The 24,094-nt window shown below is 62.6% G+C and overlaps 1 protein-coding gene across 2 annotated transcripts; it reads right to left on the reverse strand.

The window, feature by feature from the left end:
* Positions 1 to 371: 371 nt before the first annotated feature.
* Positions 372 to 21,930, reverse strand: GPT2 (glutamic--pyruvic transaminase 2). Of its 2 annotated transcripts, XM_008152351.3 has the most exons (12): positions 21,840 to 21,930; positions 21,360 to 21,623; positions 15,514 to 15,603; positions 13,719 to 13,827; positions 11,021 to 11,154; positions 10,234 to 10,477; positions 8,250 to 8,329; positions 6,561 to 6,697; positions 5,169 to 5,343; positions 4,383 to 4,538; positions 3,715 to 3,827; positions 372 to 2,467 (listed from the first exon to the last, which is right to left on the reverse strand). In XM_008152351.3, the coding sequence occupies exons 2-12, from the start codon at positions 21,600 to 21,602 to the stop codon at positions 2,377 to 2,379; spliced, it is 1,572 nt and encodes a 523-aa protein (XP_008150573.2). In that variant the 5' UTR covers positions 21,603 to 21,623; positions 21,840 to 21,930; the 3' UTR covers positions 372 to 2,376. The 2 variants fall into 2 exon arrangements, with proteins under 2 accessions (XP_008150573.2, XP_054566466.1); XM_054710491.1 differs by lacking the exons at positions 21,360 to 21,623; positions 21,840 to 21,930 and adding an exon at positions 19,716 to 19,758.
* Between the last annotated feature and the right edge of the window lie 2,164 nt (positions 21,931 to 24,094).

Below are 24,094 nucleotides of genomic sequence, written 5' to 3' on the forward strand. Positions count from 1 at the left end.
TACCGGTTTGGCTCAGTGGATAGAGCGTCAGCCTGCGGACTGAAAGGACCCAGGTTTGATTTGGGTGAAGGGCGTGTGCCTTGGTTGCGGGCACATCCCCAGTAGGTGTGCAGGAGGCAGCTGATCGATGTTTCTCTCTCATCAATGTTTCTATCCCTCTCCCTTCCCCTCTGTAAAAAAAAATCAATAAAATATATTAAATGTTTTTATGACAAAAATATACGCAAAAGTCAAATAACAGAAGGAACCTCTATACGCCCATGGCCACGGCATCTGGGGGAAACGCTCACGGTGCTACAAATACGTTGCAGAGCGAGGGTGTGCGCTGGAGTGTGAAATCTAAACAAGGACAGTGAGGCCCGGGGACCGTTTTTGACACAAAGTGTTTTATTTTGAAATTCCCAGCAGAGCTCATCCTCAGTGCCTTCTCGGGAGCTGCCTGTGAGAATCCCGACTGGAACCGGGGCAGACAGGCCTGCCTGCCGCCCGGCCCGCACATCCATGCCTGGGGTCGCGCAGCCGGCCCCCAGGCCCCCCACTGGCGGGTCTAAATGGACAGAAACCCTCACGGGTGTGATTTACAGAGTGGCCCCAAGTGGCCAAGGTCTCCCTCCAGTGGTGCCCAAACAAGACCCCGGAATGGAAGCTGTAGGAGAGGGGATCTCGTGTGACCAGCGCTCCCACACGCGCTCGTCGCTGGGTCTGCAGTCACCGCTGTAAAGGCAAACCCAGTGTGTGCGGCGGCAACGTTGTAAACACCATGTAAACATTGCAAGGACTTTAGGTTATTTAGCATCCGAAGAGATATTTATAAAAAACTACTGGACTTGTTAAGACTACAAATACCAGCCCACCCTCCGCCCATGAAAAAAGCAGTTGTTACAAAAATATAAAAAATAGACTCGCCTCTGCTTTGCAACCATCCCGGCAGCCGCTCCCCGCGGCGGCGCATCCCGCTGACGGACCACGCCAGAGCCCAGCACCACGTCCCAGACAGCGCTCCTCGAGGCTGTGGCTGCCTTTTTCTTGGGGACCGTGACGCCGGCGAGGGGGCTGTGGGGAGTTCGCCGGCGCATCTCCTGCCCGGAAACTGGAGCCCGGGAGGCTGCTTTCCACGCTCACTGCTTCTCAATCCAGCTCCTTCCTTTCTAGTTTGGGACTTGCTGGGTCCCCAGACCCCTGTGCTGGCCTTGGGCTCCCTAACTGCCCGCTGGGGAGGCGGGGGGCACGCCTGCTCCCACTCTCTGGAGGGTGGGTGGGCCGCGGCCAGGTGTGCTAAGCCGGGGAAGCTGCGGTGAAGGGGGTGAAGGGGGATGCCCGCCCCGGCCTGGGCAGGTGCAGATGCTGCGGGAGCCCTGGGTCTGGGAGGGCAGCCAGCAGCAGGTGTGGAGGCAAACACCGCGCGAAGTGAAACACGTTTAAGCACTTCCGATCGACGGCACGTGCGCCACAGAAGCTGGGCTGCCAGGCGCGTTGGCCAGTTCATGGGCCAAACGCAGTTTGCAAGGACTCAGCTGACACTGTGGAGACGGGGTGACTGTCCAGTCCTCGGGGAGGCCCCTCGGGCTTTAGGACCCTGTCAGTGTCGCACTGTTCCTGCTCTCGCCAGCAGAGGGCGATGTGTGTCAAGGCTCAACCCAGCCCTGGGCGAGAACCATTGTTGGGGAAAAGCAGGATGGATCCCCTCGCCACCAGGCAGACGCCCCACACACGACTGGCCCAGGTCCCAGCCAACCCGTCACCCCCAAAGCTTTGTGGGTGCACGGAGTCCTTGCTGCCTGGTAGCCTGGTCACCTGGCTCACACCCCCTCGTCCCCTGCAGGACACAAAGAAAACAGTATCTACCACCAGGGTCTGGCATCCCCTGAGACCCATGCTCTGCATGCACCGAGATGCGCTGTCTGCCTCCGGCCAGAAGGGGGCGCCCCCTGAGCCTGCAGTGGACTCCGGGCCCCGAGCTGGGAGGCTGGGTTCTGCACCAAAGGTTTTATTTCACAGATCGTGTGGCGGTCGGGCATGTCCAGTCCTCTCCGGGTGAAGCCCTGCATTTCCAGCCTCTTGTTCCTCAGAGCAGCCTCTGACCCAGCCCGCGTGTGCTTCTCACCCCGACGAGCCCCAGGAGCAGCAGAGGCAGGTCCAGACAGCGCCCCCCACAGGCGGGCCACGTCCCCTCGACTTTGGTTGCATCAAAAAACAAGAAGAAAAACAGGGTTTCTGGGACATCCCCATTCACATCGGCTGGGAGAGACGTGCTCCCCACGTCAAGGCACAAAGGAGGCTCCTGGGGCAGGATGGCGAGGAAAGCGACGGTGGCCCTGGCGGGCCTGAGGCAGGTCGCTGGGAGGGGCTCAGTGGGGGGGAGGCGGGCCCGGGGCCTCAGGCGAACTCCCCGAGGAACTGGATGTGGAAGTCCTTCACCCTCTGCAGCACCGTCTTCAGCTTCTCCACGGGCGGCAGGATGGTCATCCTGGGGAAAGAGCAGCGTCAGCCCGGCCGCCCGCAGAGGGCAGAGGGCAGAGGCGCGAACCCTGCCGCTCGGGGCCCCCCACCTGCTGTCGGGGGCACGGAGGCACGAGGAGGAGCGGGCCAGCTGCCCTGGCCACAGCCACGGCTCCAGCCCCGACCGACAGCAGCTGGCATGGCACCCGGCACCTGTCGAACCACTACCCCCCCATTCATGTACTGTTTTTACTTTTCAAGCTATTTTTATAGATTTCATAGAGAAGCATCCATGATGAGAGAGAATCATGGACTGGCTGCCTCCTGCACACCCCACCCTGGGGATCGAGCCCGCAACCCAGGCACATGCCCTGACCGGGAATCGAACCCTGACCTCCTGGTCCATCAGTCAACCCACAGCCACGGAGCCCCGCCGGCCGGGCGCACACCTTGTTTACCCGAGTGACACATGCAAACAAAGCCACAGCCAGGGCAGCATTAGGCCCAGCAGCCCGGCCACCACGGCAGGTGGTCTGCGGCCACGGGCGGCGCCCAGACCTCCCAGAGCGGACTCCCATTTCCTACAGACACAGACACAGGCTCCCGCTGGAGGGGCCTCTCCATCTCCCCCCGCGGTCTCGTCCAGCGAGAACTCCCACGTCCTCGGCCCTGAAGGCAGGCAGCTCTCTGGGTGAGCCCTGGCTGCCCAGGTGAGCCCAGCATGAAGGGGAATGGCCAGCCATCGCGTGTGTCCACGGGGTGGAGACTGGGCCCAGGTGCTACCTGAGCTCATGACGGCTCTTATTTAGCATCTGCCCAGGGGCATCTGAGGGCCCTGCGCGGAGCAGACGCCGTCCCGGATGGGTCTGGCCTCTGGGGAACCCTGGGGAGGGGAGGGGCTCCAGCTCGCTCAGCTCGAGGGCCCATCACGTGGGGGCACGTTGGGAACTTTGTGTTTGAATGGGGGACATCCGCAGGCCTGTGGGACAGCGGACGGCACTGCTGAGCCCCAATGCCAGATGCGGCCGTCGTGGGGTGAACGGACTAAAGTCAGCACACCAGCGGGAGCTTCCCAGGTGGCAGGTGATGGATGGAGGCAGCGAGGGTGGGAAGGTCCGGGAGCGACCGAGGGGGCATGGGGCTCAGGGGGCTCTGCAGGACAGTGGGGGTGCAGGGGGGTAGCCCAGGGAGGCCGGGCTGCACGCGTCTCAGTCCCCGCAGCCAGACCCTGCTGGGCAGCCGGAGCCCAGGTTCCCAAGACAAGCCAGGTGGTACCTGAAGTGGTAGGTGCCTTCCCGCTGCCCGAAGCCGCTGCCGGGCACCACGCAGATGCCCGTCTCCTCCAGGAGCTTCATGCAGTAGAACATGTCGGGGGCCATGTTGTGGGCCTGCAGGGACAGGCGGCCTCGGTTCACACGGCTTTGCACAAGCACGCCACCGACAACTCCAGCAAACAGTAGAATCAGAGGTTCCTTCCCGTGGCCAGGCCCGCCCCCACCCTCTCCAAGGACCGGCCAGACGCTGGGTGCTGCGTGGCTGGCGCAGGGAGCAAGGGCCTGGGGAAGTGTGAGGGTGGAAATAATTGATCCTCAACGTAGGGTCCGTGGCACCGCCTGAGAAACTGTTAAAGCGGGTCTCGGACCCTCCAGCCTTCCTGAACCCCAAGTTCGCGGAGGGAAGCTCTGGGGCAGATGGCCGGGGAGAGGGGACGAGAGAGGGCTCTCCTGCTCCTCGAGCCCGGTCACCGCATCCCCTGGGCCCTGCCTCAGGCCCCAGCGCCCACAGGGCCCAGATCAGCACGCCGCCAGCCAGCACAGTAAGTGGGGGCTGGGCCTCGGGGGATCGCCTTCACCCCAAGGGCCCACGGAGCGCAGAGCCCGGGCGAGAAGCAGCCCCAGCCCCGCAATCCCGGGAGCCAGAGAGAGCCCCCGCCCGGTGCCCACCTGAGCTGCCTCCACGGCTCTGGGGGGGAGGAAGATCCGGGGGAAGGCGTACATGGCCCCCTGCAGGGGGTTGCAGCGGATTCCCGGGACTTGGTTGAACAGGTCTTCCGTCAGCTTCGCTTTCTCGGCCAGATTGCTCAGCACGGACTCCTTCTCCTGACGGGACAGAGCGAGTCAGCACCCGATGTCACCGCGAGGCTGCCGCCACCGGAAACGGCCCTTCCACGCCAGGACCGGGCGGACGTGAGGGCGAGCCTGCGCGAGTGAGTCCTGCCGGGTGTTGTCACTTGCTATCGAAAGGGTCTGAATGGCCTGGCCGGCGTGGCTCAGTGGTTCGATTCCCGGTCAGGCACATGCCTGGGATGTGGGCTCAATCCCCAGTGCGGGGCGTGCAGGAGGCAGCCGATCAATGATTCTCTCTCATCACTGATGTTTCTGTGCTGTTTCTGTCTCTCTCTCCCTCTCCCTTCCTCTCTGAAATCAATGAAAATATGTATTTTTAAAAAGGGTCTGGATGGACCGCTTTAAGAGCTGAGGATGTCTGCTAAGGCCAGAGGCAGGTCCATGGTCCTTCTCTCTGGGTGCCCATCCGTGGGGGCCCACAGGGAAGGGAGAGGAAAGAGGTGGCCACATCCACCCTAACACTCGCCCCGCCGCACCCTCAGACTTCGCCTCCTGCGGTGCTCCCGCGCCCGGAGGAGCCACGCGTGCCTCCGAGAACATGCCCTGGGCCCCGGGGCCCTGGCTGGGGCGGGGTGGCGACGGGCCCCGGGCCCTGGGACTCACCCTGATGAACTGCTCGAACGACTCCTCCCCGGGCCTCGGCGGGTTCACCACGATGTCCATGGCGGCCTGCCCCGACACGGGCGGGCACAGGCGGACTGAGAGCAGCTTCACCAGCTGGCCTTTGATCTCGGGGTGCAGGTTGATCACCTCCATGTAGCCTCCCCGGTAGCCGCACCTGCAGGGAGGAGGGGCAGGAGACGCACTGAGTGCCGTCTGCCAGCCGGAAGCTTCTGGGGCCGTCCCCACGCTCGACACAGAGGGGAGGGCCTGCTGAGCTCCTACCCGGGGAGCGTGACGGAAAGGGACATGTGCACACGCATGTCTGCTTACGAGGAACAAGCACGCTCCCTCTCCTCTTTCTCCCCGAGGTGGGGGCGCTGGGGCAGCAGCCTCAGAGCCAGAGAGGGACCCACATGCCAGGAGGGCAGGGCCGGCCCCCCCCCCACCCCCCGCAGCCTGCCCTGGACGTCCCCCGCCTTGGGACTGTTATGTCACAGACACACGCTTTATCTTGGTTGAGCTGCTGTATTTTGGGACCTCTTTGTTACAGCAGCTGAGCCTGAACCCCAATTCATACGCTAGCCTCGTTCCAGAGGGGCCCGAATCAGGCCTGGCACCCCCTGCACAGGGGAAAGGTCATTGCCGGGGCATCGGCCTGAGCATGTCCGCTGGGTGTTTTGCTGCCTGAAACAGTGTCAGCCACGGGAGCGCAGCGCTGAGAGCCAGGGAGGGAGGGAGGGAGGGAGGGAGGGAGGGAGGCAGCTCACACCCCCCAGACGACCTCCAGCAGCCAGCTCCCCCCGGGCTCCCCCTGGGCTCGTGCTGACGGGGAGCAGGTTCTGTGACTTAGCGCCGAGCGGAGCCAAGACTCACACAGGGTCGAATCCTATGCGGACAAGCTGAGATGTGCGAGTTTAAAAAAAACACAACCTTTCAGAACGAGACCTGCCCCATCAGGGCATCTTCTGGGGCCCTTCCCCCACCCCCGCCTGGGGACTGACTGACAAATGCAGACTAATGACCAAATGCAGGCACCGAGGCAGGAACCGGGCCCCCTTCCTCGCTGCACCCGCACCCTCAACCTCAGAGCAGGGCGTGACGACACGCCGCCAAACGCTCTCAGAATCCCTGGCAGACGGCTTCCCGCCTGACCCCTGGACCGGGCTCCCCACGCGAGCACACGGGCCGGCCTCCCAGCAAGGCTTCCTTCCCTGCCTCAGGCCGGGCCCGGCTGCGGACACACCCGCACCAGGCTGTCCCCCGACCAGGCTCCGGGGGACGTGCGGCCTGTCTGGCGTCTCAGAGCGGCAGAGGCCACGGTGAGGGAGGCCCTCGCTGTCGGGGGGGCCTGACGGGGGGCGGGCAGTGGGGGGCGGGGTGGGGGGCACGTACTCGCCCATGTAGCCCTTGGAGGTGGAGTGGAAGGAGGCGAGCTCCACGTTGCTGGAGTACTCGGGGCCCAGCTCCGCGAGCACCTTCTTGAAGGAGTGGAACCTGCAGTCGGCGGAGTACACGTTGTCCTGGTACACCTGCGGGACAGGGGCTCGGCTCGGGCTGCTTCCGGGGACCAGCCGCACGGGCCCCAGGAACCTTCCAGAAGGAGGAGAGGCCTGGCCGGACGCAGACGAGTCCTCCCACACGAACCCCACCCGATCTCCAGACCTCCTTCCCACCGCGTGTGACCAGCGACGAGACGGAGGACCCCCGGCCTGGCAGGGGCTCCCGGGAGCGCGAGGTTCCTTCCTTCCAAGGTCAGTGACGCGAGCAGTTCCCGGCCTGTCCCGCCCCACACCTGCCCCGGCTGGACCTGCTGACGGTCTGTCCCTGTCCACTCCACGTGCGCCCCCCAGACCACCCGCCCCCCACCAGACCATCCGTCCCCCCCAGACCATCCGCCCCCCACCAGACCACCCGCCCCCCAACTAGACCACCAGCCCCCCACCAGACCATCCGTCCCCCCCCAGACCATCCACCCCCCCACCAGACCATCCACCCCCCACCAGACCACGCGCCCCCACCAGACCACCAGCCCCCCAACTAGACCATCCGCCCTCCACCAGACCCCCACCAGACCATCCACCCCCCACCAGACCACGCGCCCCCACCAGACCACCAGCCCCCCAACTAGACCATCCGCCCTCCACCAGACCCCCACCAGACCATCCACCCCCCACCAGACCACGCGCCCCCACCAGACCACCAGCCCCCCCCCCAGACCACCCGCCCCCCACCCGCCCCCCACCAGACCATGCGTCCACCCCCAGACCATGGATAGGAGCAGCTCCCACGCCTGTCGGTTCTCTCCTGTCCTTGTGGCTGCAGCACCCACCAGCACGGCCCCCAGCACCCACTCTCCCCGCTCGATTTGCCACGGGGAGCACCTTCCCTGCTCTCGCTCTGCAGGTTTGGGGGGCAGGGCCTGGTCACTTTGCAGCCTGCCACCCCCGCCCACAGGGAGCGGTTCAGCAGTGGGGGTGCCCGCCGCCCCAGGGGGTGCAGTCCTGTCGCCTGTGCTGGAACCGCAGGGAAGAAATGGCTTTCTAGGCAGGACGTTAGCGGGCCTGCGTGCGGGACCCACAGGCAGGGACAACGGGAGAGAATCCAGTTTGAGAGGCGTTTTGAGTCCCTGGATCCGCCCCACACCTGTACGTCCAATGCCTTTTTTCCTTTTTAAGTGGTTTGGGTTAGGGCAGTGGTCGGCAAGCTCATTAGTCCACAGAGCCAAATATCAACAGTACAACGATTGAAATTTCTTTGGAGAGCCAAATTTTTTAAACTTAAACTTCTTCTAACGCCACTTCCTCAAAATAGACTCGCCCAGGCCATGGGATTTTGTGGAAGAGCCACACTCAAGGGGCCAAAGAGCCGCATGCGGCTCGCGAGCCGAAGTTTGCCGACCACGGGGTTAGAGTTCTGGGATTATAACCGAGAGTCTAAACCAGTTTGGGATGATTCAGGTCACAGTCTCCGAGGTGGAGGCCCCCACCCAACACACAAGAAGCTGGGTCAGGCCTGGATGCGCCCCCAGAAGAGCAAGACACGCCTCCCCCACCCCCCACCCCGAGGGGCAGCTGCTCGTACCTCGTCCGCCAGGAGGAAGAGCTTCTCCTCCCACGCGAAGTGGATCACGTCTTCGATGCACTTCCTGCTCTGCACTTGGCCTGGGAACCAACAAACCGAATGCAGGCCGTGCTGGTTAGTGTCCCCGGTAAGAACCCCCCACAGGGACGCGGGCGTCACCCCTGCTCCCTGTGACCACGAGGGACCACTTCCCCCGTGCTGTGCCTGATGGGGTACAACACACAGATACATAGTAAGTGGCCAGATTATGATGATCTCTGAACGCATAATAACTGGCCACTCAGTGTACACCTATATAATAAAAGGCTAATATGCAAATTGTCCCCTCAACCAGGAGTTTGACCAGCAGGCAGGCCGGCCATCTGCCCATGTCCCCTCCCTCTGGCCAGGCTGGCTGGATATATATATATATAATATATGCATATATATATATATATATAAATCATAATAATCTGGCCACTCAGTGTACATGCACATACATTACTTGTATGTACATACGTATCTGATGCAAAGCAGTACGTCGATTAGTTACCCTTTTGTCACAAATAAAAACACCTCTACTCTTGTCTATGCAAGAACATGTCTGAAGAAGCAGAGCGGAACGCGTGGTGACCAGCTGGTATCTGGCCGTGAACTGCCTGAGCGATGAAGCAGCTCCTCAGCTAAGGGACCAAGCAGTGTCCCCGCCTAGCAAGGCCGACCAGGCTGCCTTGAAGCAAGCCCAGGGTTCTGGATTCGGGGGGCGGGTGGGCAGCACCCCTGGGGCTCCAGGTGAGTTTCTAGCTGCCACGCCCCGTCTCCCAGCAGCTGACCGCGCTTCACACACTCAGAGCCCAGCGAGCACGGGGGCCTGACCGTACTCCTGTAAGACCTACGCATGCGCTCCCTTAGGAGACGGTCGGTCATTTCTTCCCCGGCAGCCGGGTGGGTGGCTGTCCACACCCGGCCTGGAAGTCACGGCCCTCTCACCTCCACAGGGAGGCAGGCACTCCTGGGATGCAGGACTTGCTGCTCCAAGGGAGGCACCAGCAGCCTGGCTGGGAGCTTGTGGGAAATGCAAATTAGCCCAGCCCAGCCAATCATAGCAGAGCGTCTGGAGTGGGGGCCCGTGGCTGGTTTCCTTGAGTCGGCTGCTCAGAATACTGATGCCCCCAAGACTCTGGGGTGCAGCCTGGCCTGGCATTTCTAAAAAGCTCCCTTTGTGATTCTAAGGTACAGCCAGGACGGAGGGGCTGCTCGGGCCGCCTGGCCAGAACATTCATCCCCACTCCCGGAGCCGGTGCACACACACCAGGACAGCCAGCAGCCCGGTGCAGCTGATGTCCCCAAGCGGCAGGTTCCACAGCGACCTCCAGCGCGTCCTCGGCCCTGACCCAACTCCTCTCCACCCAGGAGAGGGAGCCCTCGCTCTCGGCACCCGGGCGGCATCCTAATGCACCAGGGCCTGCGAAGCCAGCAGCCCAGAGAGACAAAACGGGCGGGACTGTGCTTTTTGCTTTTTAAGAAAAATATGCAAAATTAGGAGTGATTTTCAGCTTATGGAAACAGTTTCTGCTTTTGTTTTTATGTGGCATTTCCTGTTCAGGCCTCCAGGCAATAGCTCCTCCAAGAAGCACAAAACACCCTCCCCCCGCCCCCGCCCCCCCCCCCCCCCCCCCCCCCGTTTTATCAGAAAAACAGACCGAGGCCCAGGGTGAATGGGAACCTCGAGGAGGAGATTGCAAATGCAAGAACAGGAGAAAAACTGTCCTGAGCAATAGCACAGCCCTGCCCAGGAGAAGGCCACGCCGACTCACGCCTGCGGCAAATTGTCTGCGTTTATATTGCGAATCTGGAACTGGAACGGGGTTGGGAAAGCAGATTGGGAAAGGGGAGCAAAGGAGACTTCACGTCATTCCTTAACTCTTCAGCGCCCAGACGCGGGTGCACCAGCCCCCGCCCCCCCGCCCCCCCGGCCCCGGGGAGGAAGGAGGAGCAGCCACACCTGTGGGGTTCCCGGGGTTGATGATGCACAGCACCTTGGGGTCACAGTGCTCCTTGGCCTCCCGCACGGCCCGCCGGAGCTCCTGCACGTTCAGGGCCCAGCAGTTCTCCTCGTCCAGGTAGTAGTTCACCTGCACGGCGCCCAGCTCCGAGATGACCGCCGAGTAGAGGGGGTACTGGGGGATCGGGATCAGCACCCCCGTCCGCGACTTGCCGCCCCCGGAAACCAGGATCTTCAGGATCGTCTGCAACGGAGGCAAATCACTTCGTCCAGGGCCACCGCCGCTGACAGCAGATGAGCCAGAGGCCCCAAGCCCAGCCTCGCCCCAGCCGCCCCGGGCCAGCCTCCAGTGCAACCCGGCGGGGTGCGGGGGGTGGGGGGCTGCCTCACTTCCTGAGCCTCACTGTCATCTGTAAAACGGGTCTGCCGTCGGAATGAGCAAGGTCAAATGCTTTCATGTTCCCAGCACCGTGCCGGCAGAGGAGGCACACGGTGCGAGCCGAGTCAGAGAAAGGGCCGTGTCGCCAGAAACGTGGGCTCCCCGAGGGCCTAGGGCGCCTCCCCCACTGCACCTGCTGCTGTGCGCTCTGCGGGAAACCGAGGCTGCAGCACCTCGGGCTCCAGAAGACGGAACCAGGTAAGGCCCGCAGCTCCCGGGGTGGGGGAGACAGCAGGGACCGCGGGGGCCAACTCCCTCCCAGGCCTGCCTCCCGGCCGGGAGGCTCACGCACTGCCCCTAACATGCAAGGCTGCCCTGCACGGGCCAACCACGAGCCCTCCCACGTACAGTAATGCCGTCGCTCGCGCCGGTGGTCAGGTAGATGTTGTCGGGGTCCGCAGGCACGCCACCGTCTCGCCGGGTGATGTAGGCAGCCACGTCCTCCCGGATGCAATTAACGCCCTGGCTGGCGCTGTAAGAGCCTGTGAGACACCCAGCGACAGTGACCAGGGCCAGTCGGCCATATCCCAACACGCAACTAACAGAGGAGGGAGGTTTGGGGGGGCTCAGTGGGGCCCGACTCCCACTGCTCTAAGCTCTGGGATCATGGCGAGCTGTTGAACCACCTAACTGGGCCTCATCCACCCACCCTCTCATGCATCCAGCCACCCACTAACCTACCCACCCACCATCTGTTCTCCCAGCCACCCAGCCACCCACGCATCCACCCAATATTCGCTGAATCCTCGGCTTCTAACCAGTGAGATGGTACCCATACCTGGGTCACCTGCCCCCTGAGACTTATACGCAGCCTGTGACAGTATCAGTCATGACAGCTGGGATGGCTTTTTAAAAAAAATATATTTGTATTGATTTCAGAGAGGAAGGGAGAGGGAGAAGCATCCGTGATGAGAGAGAAACATTGATGGCTGCCTCCTGCACGCCCCACACTGGGGACCAAGCCTACAACCCGGGCCTGTGCCCTGACCGGGAATCAAACCCGTGACCTCTGGTTCATAGGTCAACGCTCAACCACGGAGCCACCCCGGCCAGGCTGGGATTGCTGTTTTATCACCAGTGCCTACCGTGGTCCACCGAGCTGGACAATGTGCCACCCACAATGCACTGCCTGCCCACTCAGGGGTCCGCAGTCCTGACCAAAACCAAGCCCAGATCCCGGGGGCTGCTGGGCACCCCCCCTCATCCCACCCGTTTAGGGTTAGAATTGGGGCCGCCATCTACAAGCAGTGCAGACACAGGCAAAGCCAGTTTCCGATGCCGGGCGTGAAGCGACAGAAGGTTGCTGTCTTCCTGCCCCTGGCTCACCCGCCCCCCGGAATTCCCAGGCCCTCGCCCGCTGGCCGCCCCAGCTCCTGCCTTTGCCTTTAGATCTCATCATGCTCCAACCCACACGGAGCCCCCAGAGCTCACATCTAGTCCCTGCCGGGTCTGTCCTGGAGCCACGGCCTCCCCAGCCTCTGTCCTGCCTCTAATTCCTCTGTGGCCTCACTTTGTGCCGGTGAGCCTGGGCCGCTCCCGTGCTGGCTGAGAGTCCTGGCGGGCGGGGACCACGGCCCAGCCAGAGCACCTGCCCCCGCTGGGCCCGGCCCACACCCCCAGGGGCCACCTCTCAGGACAGCCAGGAAGGGAAGCGCAGGGCTCTTCCTAAGGGACAGAGCCCAGGGGGAGCGGAGGGGCGGGCAGATGACAGAGGCCAAGGGTAGCTGAGCCCCTGCGGGGCGAGCATGAGCATCCCGGCCCCACTTTCCGGAACATTCGGGCACTCGGCCTACAAAAGCTCTAAGAGCAACTGTGTCGTCTCCCTCCACCCCACCCCACCCCCCGCCCCCGCTGGGGTCTACAGAGGGAAGCCGATCCCTGCGCAGGCGCTGGGCAAGGAACAGGGCAAAATAAACAGAAAAACCAACAGGAGATGGGAACAGAAAGCAGAGGCCCAAAGGGCTGAGTCCCGTCTCCGCAGGGAAGGGAGAGAGAATGTCATTTTCACATCACGGGGGCCTGGCTCTGGGGAGGAGGCTGGGCTGGGCAGGGCTGGGCTGGGCTGGGCAGGGCTGGGCAGGGCTGGGCAGGGCTGGGCAGGGCAGGGCAGGGCTGGGCTGGGCAGGGCTGGGCAGGGCTGGGCTGGGCTGGGCTGGGCTGGGCTGGGCTGGGCAGGGCTGGGCCGGGCTCCCAGCAGAGAGGCCCTTAGGCCAGGTATTGGGAACAATGAAGGGGCAGGGACTGTCAGACCCATGGAAGCTGCCAAAAGGGGGCCGAGGCCTGTGATAGGCAATTGAGGCCTGTGATAGGCAATCGCAATCAGGACTGCCAGTCCCCAGGCCATGCCAACCCCCAGGCCATGCCAGCCCCCAGGCCATGCTGGGAGAGCTGGGGGCATGGAGCCTCCTGTGACTGAAGCCAGGCCCTGATTTAAACCGGCTGATGGAGGGCTGTGTCCACCTGGGCTCCCAAGGCTAACCCCAAATCCAGCCGAGGCGGGTGGGGGACCTGTGCTGGTGGAAGCCACCCATTGTCTTCATGGTCAGAAAAGTGTAAACATGAGCTGGGCTGGTGAGCCAAGGGCCAGAGCGATGCACCGATTGTTTAGTGGAGACAATGGTGGCTCAAGCAATTTCCTGACCAAATAGCCTCAGAGTAAATCTTTACTAATATTTACTGACCTTTAAGACAGTCTGTCTGCTACCGGAATTGCCTGCCTGACTAAGGGCTAGATGTGCTTCCAAAATTGAATAAAAGGCTGGCAGGGCCTGGGCACCAGCAAAGTCCTCCCCTTGCATTGCACTCTCCGCCTAGCTCCCAATTTCCAAATTATTATTTCTTGTCTCGTCATTTGCCCGCGGCCCTTCTCCAGATCCCGAACCCTGAACCACCACAATGTACCCCATCGGCCCGCAAACAGGAGGCTCACAGCCGGAGGCTCACAGCCAGAGGACAAGAGGACCCAGCCACCCGCCATGCTCACTCCCGCGCACACCCATCGGCTCGTTCACTCCCCTCCGCCCTCCCGGACGGCAGGCGGCCTCACCCAGGCTGTTCCCGCCGCAGGCCTGCAGGATCCGCCGGGCTCGCTTCTTGGCATCTTCCGGGAAGCTGGGGCTGTCCAGCAGGTTTGGGTAGGTGCACAGTGCCATCACCTGGGAGACAGAGGCGCGGGCTAGGCTCCCGGCCCCCCCCTCCCCCGCCCCAGAGCGCCAGGAGGGGCACGAACAACCTCGGGCAGGACAACTCTGAGGCCCGTGGGCTCCGGGGGAGGGGGCGCTTGTGACCTGGGCCGCCAGGGGAGGAGCCGGGGACAGGAGGCTGCTGCCCAGCCAGCCCCCAGCCCCGACGCTGCCATACAGGCCAGCGGCTCACGCACCCCCGGCCACAAGAACCAGGGGTTTCCTGGGCAGGAGGCCAGGGCTGGGCGGGCAGCACAGACCTCTTCCTGACGCCCAGCCTGAGCCCCCATCCCTGCCCCGGGTCACCCCCCTCCTCACTATCACCCCTTTCCTGGCCAGAACGGAAGACCAGCTCAGCTTTCTGTCTCTGGAACAGAAACCCACCCTCACCTCACAAATTAAGAGGATGGAGGAGGGACATGTTCGCCAAAGTGCCAGTAAACCAGCTCTGGGGCAGGTCCCAGCGGCAGCTGAGGAGCCGTGTCAGGTGCGCTGAGGGGTTGCTCGGCTCTGACGGGCTGGGTGACTTGGAGCCCGGCTTCTCTTCCTTTGCACGGGGAGGGGGGGGGGGCCGTGACCCAGCCTACCCCTCCCAGGGCCCTGCGGGGAGGAGGGGGCTGGGGGGCCAGCACCGGTGGGAGAGGCCGGGCCTCCACGGGCCCTGGCGGGCCGGGGTTTGGACACGCCAGCCAGCCCCAAAGGCTGAGGCAACAGGAGCCTATGCTGCCGGAGCCCCAGGGGGCATTCCCCAGTGGGGACCTCTGCTGGGCCCACCCTCCAAACTCCCTGCTTCCAGGGCAACCAGGACCCCGACCTCCCAGCCTCCACCTCCCGGGGGAGCCAGCCAGCTTGGTCTGATCCATTTCCCTGTCCTGGCCCAGCTGATGTGCACGGGCAGCCTCGTGTGAGCTCCCTGCAGGCTGAGCCCGCGGCCCCCACCCCCCACCCAGACAGCAGGGCAGGGGCAGGGGAACCGGGGTGTCCAGCCCCCCGCCTGCCCCACCTGGACCAGGAGCCACACGAGGAGCATGCCTTGCTCCCAAACGGGCCCCGATTCCTTGTGGGAAAATCCAGCCCCAGCTGGTCTCCGGCCTGTCTGGGAGACCCTATGGCTTCTCCCTGTCCCACCCATCCCACCGCTCTGGCCCACGCAGCATCTCTGTGGCTGGCGCTTAAGCCTTCCTCCTGGAAACCCAGGCTCTGTCTGGGCGGGGCCAGGGGCCAGGCCTCCATGCCCAACATGCCATCGAGGCCAGCAGCCCTCCCAGGCAGAGCGGGGTGAGCTTGCCAAAGCCACCTGGAGCCAGCACTCACCTGGGAAGCCTCGCTACCCCTCAATGCCCTCACCAGCCAAGCCCCAAACTCAGCAACCGGGACCCCACCCTGAGGCAGAGCCTCCCTGGACCTGGTCCACTGGGGAAACCCCACCCCACCCCCCATGGACTCGGGAATTTCAGCCGACTTTGCAAGAGGCCGGCCTGAGGGAGACAGCGGGCGCTGGAGGGGCCGCTACTTCACGGCACCCCCGTGGGATTCTGGTGCCCGCCTCGTTCTGAGGGGCTGGCCAGGCAGGGAGGGAGGCAGAGGTGAGAGGAGACGGCCGGCCCTCCCAACCCGTTCCCGCCCTCCCCGTGCCTCGGCCTCCGAGGGCCCGCTCACCTGGCGGAGGAAGGTGATCGGCTGCTGGCCCATGGCCTGGGCGTCCCCGATGTTGGCACGGATGACCTCGGTGAACGGCTTTTTGATGCCCTGAGCAGACAGAAGGCGACAGCTGGTTTCGAGAGCCTCTCGGACGCTGGATTCCTGAGGCCGAGTGAGGGTCCCACGGAGAGTAACCAGCAGTCCTACGCCAGCCTCACCTGGTGTCCGGCAGTGTCATGCCTGGGACCCGCCGGGTCCCACTGACCCGTCATCCAGCCCATGAGGCAGAATTAGCATTAATCTCACTTTACGATGTGGACACGTCCCCAAGGCCACAAAAAAGCACACACAGCGCTGGGGCCTGCAGCCAGACCCACGAGCATTCTTCTTACCCACAAGCTCCCCCATCCCGCCTTCCTCCCGCCTTCCTCCCGCCTCCCCCAAAGGCCACAAGGACCATCCTGTTCCTCCAGGGCCCCCAGGCGGCAGCTGCAGGCCACAGACCTGGGCGGCCTCAGAGCCGCATCTGAATGAGGGTCCTGGACACACGTGGTGGAGGGAGGCCAAGGTCACGGGGAGAGGCCCCCACAGCCCCTGCTCCCGCCCCCAGCTCCGCCTGGACAGCCCCAGTAACCAGCGGGACTGCGGACGCCCCTCCCACCCCTCCCAGAAGACGCCCGTCAGCAGGGAGCACTCAGGGTCATTCCCTCCAACCTTGGCTTTGCAGGATGAAGAACGTGGGCTGATTTTCACATTAGAAACACAAAAAAACATCAGGAACAAAAGACCAGCTGAGGAGCAAAATCAGGGCCACGGCCAGAGCACAGAAAACAGATCCCAGAGCGGAGGAGCCCGCCGGCCGCTCAGGGGTTGGGCAACGACCTGCGAACCAGGGGTTGGAGGTTCGATTCCCAGGGTGAAGCGTGCAGGAGGCTGCCAATCCATGATTCTCTCTCATCATTGATATATATCTCTCTCTCTCCCCCTCTCCCTTCCTCTCTGACATCAATAAAAATATATTTTAAAAAGAGAGAGAGAGAGAACGAGCGCGAAGGAATCAGAGACCCCAGTGAGGACACCACTGGGGGTGACAAGAACACGGGGTCTGGAGGGAGGGCAGCGGGGATCTGGAACCGGGCGGCGGGGGCGGGGGGCGTGCCACCCAGCTGCCTGGAACTGCAGGCTCAGCCTGGAAGAGTGAGAAGCAACAACAGGTTCAAGGGCCTCCCAGGGCAGCTGCAAAGATCACCTGAGACAAGCAGGGTGAAGATCTCCCACGTCATCATCTTACAGAGCTGCCAGGAGCGAGGTCACCAGGCCCTGGTGGAGGGAGAAGGCCGTGGGGCAAGGCGGTGGCAGTGCCCAGGGGTGACCAGGTGGGAGGCCTGAGGCACCCTCAACACCCCTGCTAAAGGCTAACACTGGCCTTTCCCCCCTTTCTCACAACGTGTGAACAAAAGCAACTTGAGGGAACTTACCCTTAAAAAATATATTATTATTTTTTTTATTGATTTCAGAGGGGAAGGGAGAGGAAGATAGAAACTTCCATGATGAGAATCATGGATCAGCTGCCTCCTGCACGCCCCCCACTGCGGATGGAGCCCGCAACCCGGGCCTGTGCCCTGACCAGGAATCGAACCCTGACCTCCTGGTTCCTAGGTCCACACTCAACCCCTGAGCCACGCCGGCCGGGCAAAGCTTTCCCTTTTTTAATCAGTAATATACACCTTACGCAAAAACACTTGGGCTCACGGTCAAGTGTTCCCAACCCCCCTTCCCACCCCTCAGCCCCTCCCCCATAGAAATTCTCCAGGGGCTTCTGGAGGAGGCCTCGGGGGGCGTGAGGAGGGCACCCCAGAAATGACCTTCGCAAGCAGGGCCTGACAAGTCTCCAAAAGCCATGTTTCTGGGGGGAAAGAGGCCTCTTCATCCTCGGGGCTGGCCAACCCGGAAAGCTGCCCTGGGGGCATGGAGGAGGAGGCAAAGTGTCCCGAAGGCCAGCGGGGCGGGGCGCTGCCCCCTGCTCCGGGACTGGGCCACGGGTGAGAGGAGGCGCCCGGAGACAGGCTGTGGGCGTGTGGCCTCAGGGAGCCCAGAAGGCTGGGGACAGGAGTGGCCGAGGCCCCGGTGCAAAGGGGCGGGCCTGACACACCCCCGGGCGCAGGCCTGGGCTCTTGGCACAGCCCCTCTGTCAGCACTGAATCGCCCAGCCCCCCAGGTCCAGCCCCCTGAACGCAGGTGATCCCCACGGCGGGGGCACAGCCCATTCTCCCGTAGGGAGTCACGTTCTGGGCCGGGAACCAGCACAGCCGTGGGCGCTCCGCCAGCCCGTGCAGGGGAGAATAACGCCTGGAACCGGGGCTGGGCCTGCCCTGCACGCCTCAGCCAATTACGGGCCTGGGAACACTGAGCACCTCCTTTCTCGGTCCGGGGACTACGATGGATGAGCTGGGGTGGGAGCCAGCCTGCCCAGCCAAGGGCCGCCACACAGGACACTGTTCTGGGCTGACTCCTGCCCACACGCCTCATCCAGGCCCGGCTGGCACTCCAAGGCGACCGGGCCTCAGCCTCGCCCCCGGGGCCTGCCAGGCCAGCAGGTAGCATTCCTTCCCCTTGAGCCCCTGTTACCCACCTGCACCCACCCTGCCCACTGCCTCGCTGTGGGCTCAGGTGAGTTCTACCCATGGGGCTCCCTTCCCACCCCTTGGCCTGAGCAGAGATGGGGAGCAGGCTGCCGGTGCCGTGTCGGTGGGGAGGAGGTTAAGAGGTGTCACGGCCTTCTGTGAGTCCTACACTACAAATTTCTTTCTTTTCTTTCTTTTTTGTTAATCCTCACCTGAGGGCATTTTCCACTGGCTTTTAGATAGGGTGGAAGGGAGGGAGGGAGGGAGGGAGAGAGAAAGAGAGAGAAACATTGATATGAGAGACACATCGATTAGTTGCCTCCCACAGGTGCCCCAACTGGGACCGGGGATTGAGCCTGGAATTGAACCCAGGACCCTTCAGTCCACAGGCCAATGTTCTATCCACTGAGCCAAACCGGCCACGGCCAAATTTCTTTCTTTTAAAGTAGCCGCTAACTGGAAAGGGTTGCTAACCGGAAAGGAAGTAACCCGTCAATTTCACCACCTGTGCAAGGGCCCCAGCTTCCCCTCTCAGCTGCCACAGGCACAGCCTGGGGGCCTCCGAGGTTACCTGCTCACACCCTGATGTTGACAGCAGTGACCCGCTTCCCTCCAGCTAGGGATGTTCTGCCCCAGCTATGGACTTAACAAACAACTCCCCCGCTCTCCACGCCCAATACAAAGCAGGAAGGACAGGAAGGCAAGGGACTGACAGATCTTCAAACTCCGCTCCCTGCAGCTTCTTTTAAAGTGCCGCTCCCAGTGAACACGGACCCGAGACGCTGATGGGTCCGACGGGTCCTTCCCTCGGAGGTCCCGTCAGGAGGAAGGAAAAACAGCCCCACATAGACGGGCAGGAGGAGAATGCTCCCTTTCACACGCATGGCACCCCAACCCCACCCCCGCCCGCGGCCCTCCAGAGCGCTCTCCACGAAGGACAAGGACGGGACTCGCCAGGGGAGCCACCCCAAAGCCAAACACTGAAGCCACGTGGCCAGCCAGAAGCCGTCACTGTTTGCCGAGCACCTGGAGACAGAGGCGGGGAAAGGCCTGGGTAGACAAAGCCGTGAGGCTCACCCCAAGCCACCCTCCTCCCTACACATCCCTGCCCGTCCCGTCTAGAACCGAGTGGGACCACTTATAACAAGTCCAGCTTTCATCACTGCAGTTCAACACAGAGCTGCAGAAGCCAAAGCTGGGCCAAGCCAAAAGAAAAAAAGGACGGGGAATCCAGGGCTCTCTGAGGGCGCCGCTGAAGCCAGCACAGTGCAGAGACTGTCTCCGGAATGAGGGGTTGACGGGGGAGGGGGGGGGGGGGCGGTGCTCGCCTGGCCGGGCTCTCTCGCCAGCACCAACAGCCAGGCGCCTGGGACCCAACAAAGAGAAGAGGTGAGCGCGAGGGCACTAGAAACTGTGGGTGGACAAAAAGAACGGCTCAGTTCACGCAGCGGTAGGGCGTGGGGTGTGGGGCGTCTGTCCCAGAAATCAGTGTGTTTCTGGCTCAAGTGACCAAGAAATGTGTTCACCTGCAACCATCGCGCCATACCCCGCTGGAAACCCTTCCTGGTCCCGCACCTTCACACCCAAACTTCGCACCTTGAAAGCCTGAGCCCAGCACACACGTGTCTCATCCATCTTTCCCGTCTCATCCGTCTCGTCTCCCTCTGCCCAGCAACTCTCCAAACAGCACCACCTGCTCCCCAAGTGCCCAGACCACCCCACCTCCTCCAGGCTTTGCTCACAGCCCCGCTCTCACATCTTCTCTGTCTGCTGAGAAGTCCCACCGACCCTTAAAGGACTGGGGGAGGGGCTCAGGCCCAGAGAACAGAGCAGCCAGCCATCGGGAGGCAAAGGCAGAGTCCCTGCCAGTCCTCGTGCTCGGGCACTTCCTTCAAGGAGCCAACACCCAGGTTGATATTTAGCAAAATGCAGCGATAACCCCTGACCCCCAGCCAGCTCTGGAAGCAGATAAACCTTGAACAAGGTAACCTCTGCTTTGTGTGACAGGGAGATTGTTATCACTCCAGCCTGCCAGGTATCAGCCAGGGGCAGGGCAGCCTTAACCTGCGTGCCCCGCCCGGCCCGGCCGGCCCATTGCGGGGCCAGGGAGGGCCAGAAATCAGACCCAGCCAGCCTAGGAGCCAGCTTCAAACTTGGCCCTGCAGAGAGCCAGAGGGAGTCGCTGACGCTGGCTGGTCCAGCTCACGGTTTTGAGTCAGCAGAACTGGGTGTCCCGAGCGAGGTGTCTGCAGGCCACGAGCTCATCCAGCCCCCAAGGGCCCCGTCGGAATGGGGACCGAGTGCCACGGCCTCCTGCCTTGGGACAGTAAGTGATCCGGTGCCTCTGAGAGCAAGATCCAGGAACCTCCCCACCCCCATTCCGGGTCAGAACTATCTTGTTCAACTCTCAAACTCTTTTCCTGCAAACCCTGGCGCGTTTACCCTGTGACATGCCCCTCCAGACGCCACTTCACGAAGTCCACCCAGGATTGAAGTCCTACAGGGGCACCCTCACACCCCTGCCAGCCACCTGGCTGTTCCGGGGCAGAAAATCACTCCTGGGTGTGTGTCACTTGACACGCAGCTATGAACTCCGCTATGAACTAGGCCAAGATCCCGGCCAGCTGGCCACCAAGAGGAAGCAAGTCCCTACCAAGGCCCGCAGGCCCATCTCCGACTACCCGACAACTCACTGGGGGGCGGCTGTGTCCTCAGAGAACAACATGTGGCTGCAGATCAAGGTCCCACAGGGGGCCTGGACGGGGGACCTAGGCAGGGCCCCCTCCGGCCCCTGCTCTGAGTTCATGGAGAGAGCAGGCTTGGGCATAAGCCCTCTCCTCCTCCCTAGCCATCGCCTTCCCCCACCACCACCCACACCCCATCCGGCCCCTCCATTGCCCTTTCTCCAAAGGACTGATTCAGGCCCTGCACTTCTGACCTCTCCGCTGCTGCTGGTTGTCTCTCTCTCCCCGCCCCCCAAGGATCTGGATTCCAGGCCAGGAAGACAGCCCCCCAACTTGCAGCGCCAGGCACGACGCGGCTCAACAAGTGACCCGCACCCGAGGGCCTGGCTGTGCCGAGTGCGGGGCACTGGTGGGTGAAGGGGTGGGAGAAGGGCATTGTTTTGTTCCAGTCAAGCCTGGTCGAAAGCAGAAGCCGCCGCGGGGGAGGAAAGGAGGGCGCGCGGACCCCGGCGGAGGACAGCTGCTCTGCGCCCCCCAGCCCCGCGCCCGCGCTCACCCTCTGCAGCTCCAGCTCGATCTCGCCCGCCTTGAGCACGATGGGTCCCCGCACCGCATACTCCACCGCCTTCACCTGCGGGTTCATGGACTCGAGCGTCAGGATGCGCTCGCGCCGGCTCCGCTCGGGCCGCACTTGGAGCACAGCTGGGGCCTCGGCGGCCGCGCTGCTCCGACATCGGCGCCAGGGGCCCAGGGTCCCGGGGCAGCAGCCCCGCCGGACCAACGCTGCCGCTCGCTGCATCGCGCACCCGCACAGAGAAACCTTGGCACAAAACAAAAAAGAAAAAAACACGTCGCTCACAGCCCAAGGCGGGCACCCAGGCTCCTGCCCCCAAGCCCGGCCAAGCGATCGCCAGCCAGGCTCGGGGACCGTGTGCCCATCCCCCGGCGATCGGACCCTCCACGCGCCACTGCGGAGCCAAAGCGCTGCACAATCGGGGACTGCAAAGGCTGTGCCCAGTGCATGCCTGCAACGTGCCTGTCGCCGCCCGGCCACCCCTCGCCAGCCCCGCTAGCGCGCGAGTCTCCAGCTGCTCTCAGGCTCCGGCGTCCGCTCCCGCATCCTAGCGCCTGGCGTCCGCACCGCCAGGTCCCCTGCGCTCGCACACCCACAGCCCGCGAGTCCGCCCCGGGCTTCTCGAAGGCCCCTGGGTTTTGTAGTTCTTCAGAGCATTTCTGGAGCATGTGTGGATGGCTGTCTGAACTACAAGTCCCATAGTGCCCCGCGCTGGTCTGTCTGATGGGGCGGGGCCGAGGCGGGCGCTGGAATCTGGCTCAATCCCGGGCTGAGCGGGCGGGAGTGGGGGTCTGGCTCAGCCCCCGCGGGGGCCTAGCAGGGGCTCGGCACGCCTCAAGCTTCTGTGAATGTAAAGCTGTTTGCAGATTCTCCCTGGAGGCGCGTCTCCCCCAAAGCCCCAACCCCTGCAAGGACGCCCGCTGAAAGGTGGTGCAGCCCTCCACCGGGGTTTCATCATCCAGGTGGCAGCGGCTGGTGGGAAGTGGTGGGTAGGAGTTTGGGACTGGACTGCCACTCTTACTCCTGAACGTGGAGTTCCTTGTTGGCAAAACGGAGATGTGCCACAGCCCGTAAGGGTGGGTGGGAGGATGGGAGGTCCCGCACCTGGCATAGCACGTGGTCGGGCTTCTCCTGGCCCCTGAGTCGGAGCTCTCCCCCACCTCCTTGACCCCTTTTTATCTCTTTCCAAGCATCGGACATGATCTTGCTCAGATACTTTTTTCTGGTTTACGGTCCTCCTCCATGGAAGCTCCAGAATGGCTGGGGCAACGCGTTTCCTGGTATGACCGCCCCTCTAAGGGTTTCCAACACTAAATGTTGGCTGAAGAATGAATGCTTAACACAGGATGGATTATTTTTACATTGACTTCAGAGAGGAAGGGAGAGAGAGATAGAAACATCAATGATGAGACTCATTGATCCATTGATTGACTGCCTCCTGCACACTCCACACTGGGGATCTGAGCGAGCCCACAACCCGGGCGTGTGCCCTGATCCGGAATCAAACCGTGACCTCCTGGTTCATAGGTCGATACCCAACCACTGAGCTATGCGGGCCTGGCGGGTGGCTGTTGTTTTTGGCAAAGGTCCCACAGGTAAAGGCTCCCTGGCTCACCCGGAGCCCGTGCAGAGCAGGAGACACCAGGTCTGAGACACCAGGTCCCACAGTGAGGATGTGGGAGAACTCGCTCACCTGCCCGAGCCTCAGCTTCTCTACCCGCAAGTAGATTGCGTAAGTGACCTTCAGGCCCTTTCCCCTCTGGAAATTCTGGGCCTACACCAGCTCCTTCCCAGCCTCTGTCTCAGAGGCCAGCCTCCCAGTGACTCGCCGGGGAGCTTAGCTTTTCTAAGAACTTCCTGTCTCCCACGTCATGTTCTCACCCGCTCTGCCCACTTAGGGAGATGCACATCTAGACACTCCCCGTGCCCCCACCTCCACCCCCAAAACACACGTAACTTTGACCTGCTTATGACCAAAACGCAGGCCCTCGCTGCTCACCCGAGGGTCAGTGCACTTCCTGCTGCTCTACCCCCACCAGAAGGGACAAGGGAGCTGGGCGGCTGGGCGGGCTCAGAGAGTGAGTACACATTCATTTGCACAACCGAGCACACCCATGTGCAGCACACAGCCCATGACCGCGGCTCCCACGTCATCACTGTGGGAAACAAGTCTGTGTCCCCATAATGTCCTCTGCCCACAGGTCATGGACGCGTGAGAAGAGAGTTTCCTTGCCTTCTCGTGAGCCACACGTGCCAATCTGCAAAGCACGGTCTGGCCGCCCCTGCATTTGAACCTGGTGGACCTCCGTGAGGAAGAAAAGGCAGGCGTCACCCATCTCACAGGCGAGGCTCAACGAGGTGGAGCGACTTGCCCGGGTGGCATTTAAGTGTGGAGCGGGGAGTGTGGTCCTGTCCCAGGGCTGCAGCCCCTACGTGCAAGGACCAGCTCCCGGGTTTGGGCATTTGAGTTGCCCGTTACAACGCACTGCGCCCTTAAAGGCTTGGAGGTGGTAGCTGTGGTGATGGGTGGGGTAATAAACGGGCAGTCCAGTCCCGTTTTTGCCCTCCAGAGCAGGTAGGGGCGGGGCAGGAGGAGGCTCCTAAATACATATACTTTTTAATATATTTTTATTGATTTCAGAGAGGAAGGGAGGGAGAGAGACAGAGAGCGAGAAAGAGAGAAACATCAAAAATGGAATCATGAAAAAAAAAATGGA

Source organism: Eptesicus fuscus, chromosome 21 (assembly GCF_027574615.1).
Source record: "Eptesicus fuscus isolate TK198812 chromosome 21, DD_ASM_mEF_20220401, whole genome shotgun sequence".
Classification (NCBI taxonomy): domain Eukaryota; kingdom Metazoa; phylum Chordata; class Mammalia; order Chiroptera; family Vespertilionidae; genus Eptesicus; species Eptesicus fuscus.